Source organism: Epinephelus lanceolatus, chromosome 17 (genome assembly GCF_041903045.1).
Source record: "Epinephelus lanceolatus isolate andai-2023 chromosome 17, ASM4190304v1, whole genome shotgun sequence".
In the NCBI taxonomy this organism is placed as follows: Eukaryota; Metazoa; Chordata; class Actinopteri; order Perciformes; family Serranidae; genus Epinephelus; species Epinephelus lanceolatus.
In genome coordinates, this window is record NC_135750.1 from 28,105,128 (window position 1) to 28,109,222 (window position 4,095).

General features: G+C 36.1%; 1 protein-coding gene across 1 annotated transcript; it reads left to right on the forward strand.

Annotated features, from left to right (window-relative positions):
* Window positions 1-209: 209 nt before the first annotated feature.
* gpatch11 (G patch domain containing 11) lies at window positions 210-3,136 on the forward strand. The gene is made up of 8 exons (XM_033612842.2): window positions 210-361; window positions 590-816; window positions 904-945; window positions 1,409-1,529; window positions 1,629-1,719; window positions 2,159-2,278; window positions 2,518-2,599; window positions 2,687-3,136. Exons 1-8 carry the CDS (start codon window positions 312-314, stop codon window positions 2,740-2,742), a joined length of 789 nt encoding a protein of 262 aa, XP_033468733.1. The 5' UTR covers window positions 210-311; the 3' UTR covers window positions 2,743-3,136.
* The last annotated feature ends 959 nt before the right edge of the window (window positions 3,137-4,095 follow it).

Below are 4,095 nucleotides of genomic sequence, written 5' to 3' on the forward strand. Positions count from 1 at the left end.
CTGCCCGACGTGAAACAGAGGAAATAATGTGCTGAAAACATTGCTGTAACACAGTTTTTCAAAAAAAGTTGTTTCTTTTTATGTGTCTTCCTTTTCCAGTTGCCTTTGTGTATTTAAAATAAATATCTACTTCTGAATTATTTGGCAAAAGCGCCGCCGGAACTGTATACTTGTTAGATAGCTTGTAGCTACTCGGGATGTATCTATGAACGAACCAAACATCCGTGAAGCAAATATCAAAGGCACAACCGAATTATAAATTAAGTCTACAGCTGTTCTTTTGTACATTAATTCTCTTTTTCGCGGCCGTAATGTCTGACGAGGAAGAAGACTATATGTCTGATGCATTTCTCAGTAAAATGTAAACGTTTTGTGTGTCTGCTGTTTGTATCAAAGCCTGAGGGTGTAGAAATTGTTACACTACATGATGTAGTATTATTGCCTCTGTGTTATCAGTCCCATATAATTAAAGTTAATGGTGTTACAGTTGCAAAAATATAGATGTGGGAGTTTAGAATCATTGCTTTTCACAATGGCTACCACTGTTATGTTTTTCCAATAACTTCCTCGATGTTCTTCTGTCCGTCAGACAAGATGTGAAGCCAGGTGTCAGCATGGTGAGGCGGGTAAAAGAGGCAATGAAGAAGGAGACACGACAACAGGAGATAAACATTAGAAACCGGCAGAAGACCTTCAAGGAGCAGGAGAAGGAAAGCAGAGAGGCAGCTTTACAAAACTCCATCAGCAATGAGAACAAAGGATTTGCACTTTTGAAGAAAATGGGTTACAAAGCTGGTCAAGGCCTCGGAAAGGAGGGCAAGTTTCTTCTTTGCTTTTTTTATTTTTCTTTATCTGTGTTGCATCTGTTGCTTGTGTTAATTTTAACCTCTGTTACCTCTTCAGGTGCAGGAAGGGTTGATCCAATTCCTCTAAATATCAAAACCGGTAGGCTATACATATTTATACGTCAAAAATGTATTTGGTAACGATTACTGTTGGGAAGCTTGCTTTGAAATGTTACAGATTAGTTACCCTGTTAAATATTAAATTAAAAAAGGTAACTGTTTTAATTACGTTGTCAGAGTATTGATTACTTTTCCAACAAATGTTTTAAACTGGACAGCAAAGTTTAAAAATGTCTGGCTATGCTAAAAGAGGCCATTCATGCACAGTGAAAAGATACAAAGCAACAAAAATAATTGTTATATTCTACATATGAACTTTGTTCCAAAAAGAATATATTTGTATATAACCCTATTGAAGTCATCAGTGTTTTGATTAGTAACTGTAATTCAAATACATATATTTTGCTCACTAACTGTTTACAGTTGCATTTATTTTGTAATTTAATGCATAACTGTTTTACTGCTTACAATTCTTATATACTTTTCTTTGTATGCTAAATCAGACAGAGGTGGCATTGGAATGGAAGAGATGAAGAAAAGAAAAGCAGAGGAGGAACTTGAACATTATCGTCAGAAAGTACGAGCCAAGCAACAGAATGAGACCAAATCTCTGGAAGATTTTAGGTGATGTTTGCAGCTGTCTTATGAGATGCGCTATATCTCTATGTAATATAGAGTATGTGTAATACATCTGTGTGTGTAATCTTGTGCTTTTAATTCCAGGTCAAGAGTAAGGACAGAGAGAGAGGAGCGAAAGATTGAAGGAGATCTCAAAAGGAGTCAGCGAGCCTGTGAGCAGCTGGACAGTCAGAAGGTTGGAGGAATAATGGTTTTATCACAGGCTCACCAGTGCATCACAGTGCTAATGCTGTTTTGCTGTTCAGTTGCTCTGCACTGAGAATAAATACAGACTAGGGGCTGCACAATTAGTCAAATTATTATTAAAATTGCAATATGGTCAAGTACAATATTTCAATCACAGGAGCTACAGTTTTTTCAGTAAAGGTAAAATGTGTCACAACATACAACTATAAATGAAGCTTTGTGGTTCTACATAGATGGCTGGCCCACAGATCATATTCCAGATGTAAGGGAACGTGCATTGTTTGGCACAGACGCCAGCAAAATCACATCATCATCATAGTTAATCCAGGGAATAAATTGTGTATATTTTGGCAATTCACTCAACATCAGTTTAGGTGCAGCGCTTGGGGGTTTCTGTGTGTGAATCTTTTGGCTTAATTATCTTTCAGGGCATCACTGCCCCCAGGGAAGACTGGTACTGGCCTAAAGCAGAGACTGATGAGGAGGAAGATGCGCTTAAGGAGGAGGAGGAGGAGGAGGAGGAGGAAGAGGAGATTGTGGAATTAACTGTAAATGTCTAGTTTACCTTGTTTATTCATGTGTGTTATGTGTAATCCAACTTTATGACCCCACATTTGGTGCAAAGACTTCTTGCTAACATGTTGACATACTGGCATATTCTGTCAGTGTGTAGTACAGTTATTATCCTGGCATATGGTGAGATAAATGCATCTTGTATGTGTCATAACTTTGGTGATTAATCCACAGTAAAATGAAAATGTATTTGATATATGCCTCTCTGTTACAGTCCTTTGACAAACTACAAATTTTGACATCCTATTTAAGAGGAATCCATTTTTACTGCATATGGTGTGGGACCACCTATAATGGTAAGAGTGGTGACACCATGGCTGTGGTTTTATTGTTATTTTTGTTGCCTCTGCTGATTTATGTATGTATTTTTTTGTCTCTTACAGATGAAGAGGACTTGTGCTCTAACTGTCCTGGGGATACAGCAGCAGACCACGATTGAAGTTACAATTTGTGCATTAGGTCCTAGGAAAAAAGCGGTAACAGATGTTTGACCCTAGAAACGTTATATGTGGAAGTGAGTGCAGCATTTTATAATGGGAAACAGGGTCGTCACACTTGGCTTTGATAAGCAATTGATGCAATTAGGTCATCAGAAGTGGAGGAATATTTATTTATCATGCTCATGTGAATCTGTTGTCTATCTCTGGAGGCACTCTCTGTTTATAGACCCTAACCCTATTTTGGGGTTGCAGTCTTGATTTTTCTTTACATTTACAAATCCTGTGGAAATATAGGGTACCTTTTAATGTTAATATTTTGAAAAGATGTGCAGAGGTTTTTTAAGACATGTTTCAAGAGCAATACCTGTGTTTCCATTAAATGTTTAAGAATCGTACCTTGTATTTTTTTTATCTGTTGTTTTACTCGAGCTACTATGATACAATAAATTACATTGGGTTTTATTTACTTAAAAAAATGTAGACACTAAACTTCCTGACTCTTTAATCTGACATTCCCATTTTGCCTTTGTGTTTATGTGCTGCTCAGTTTTGAGTTTATGTGGGTTTTAAAATTATTATTTTAGTATCCTCTTGGGTCACCACTGAATTTCAATACCAGCAGAATATTATTCTGTATCTGATAAGCATATCAGTAAATACACAATAGTTGCCTTTTCTTGCTTGTTTGAAAAGTCATATGACACTTGTGACATGAAAGTTACCTAAATGTGTCTCTGAATCATGATACAAAACACTTTTCTCTATGAGAAGAGGACATCTCCTACTTGCTGGACAGTCACTTCCTCAGCCATTTTTTTCATTAATATTTATTGAACTTTTTTGCTTTTTTTCCCTGACAAAAACAGTGTCACCAAGTATTAATAAATCAAATATATGTACATACAAAAAAACAACTAAATAAAATAATAATATGAAAACGCATAAGTAACAATACATAAATAATTCTTAAAATGAAAAAAAAAATAAAATAAAAAAATCTATTTTCCTACATTAATATGCACCACATTCCTCTTTGATCTACAACCGGCAGATACATTAACAACTCCAGCTCCCATGAGTCTTAGCTGTAGGCGCGCTGCGAAATCTTATTGGGAACTGTAGTTGTTGAATGCTAACAAAATAAGCGTTTTGTCAAGGTGGCGAACAGGTGGGCACAATTTCTGTTGAAGCTAGAACATTTGTAGAAGACGACAAATTAAACAAAATTCAAGCAGACAGTAGTTAAATGTTCGATAAAAAAATGAAAATATGCGTTAAAAATATTTACTGACAAAGTACCGAACACTAACTTAACCGCTACGAAACCCAGCACTTTTATCCATGGTGACAGA

What these genes read in the sequence shown, in the direction of transcription:
- gpatch11 (XM_033612842.2), top strand. Translation starts at nt 312, where the DNA reads ATGTCTGACGAGGAAGAAGACTATATGTCTGATGCATTTCTCAGTAAA. An exon ending in GATGCATTTCTCAGTAAAAT is followed by an intron (nt 362 to 589) that starts GTAAACGTTTTG and finishes TCTGTCCGTCAG; the next exon opens with ACAAGATGTGAAGCCAGGTG. An exon ending in AGGAGATTGTGGAATTAACT is followed by an intron (nt 2,279 to 2,517) that starts GTAAATGTCTAG and finishes TCTCTGTTACAG; the next exon opens with TCCTTTGACAAACTACAAAT.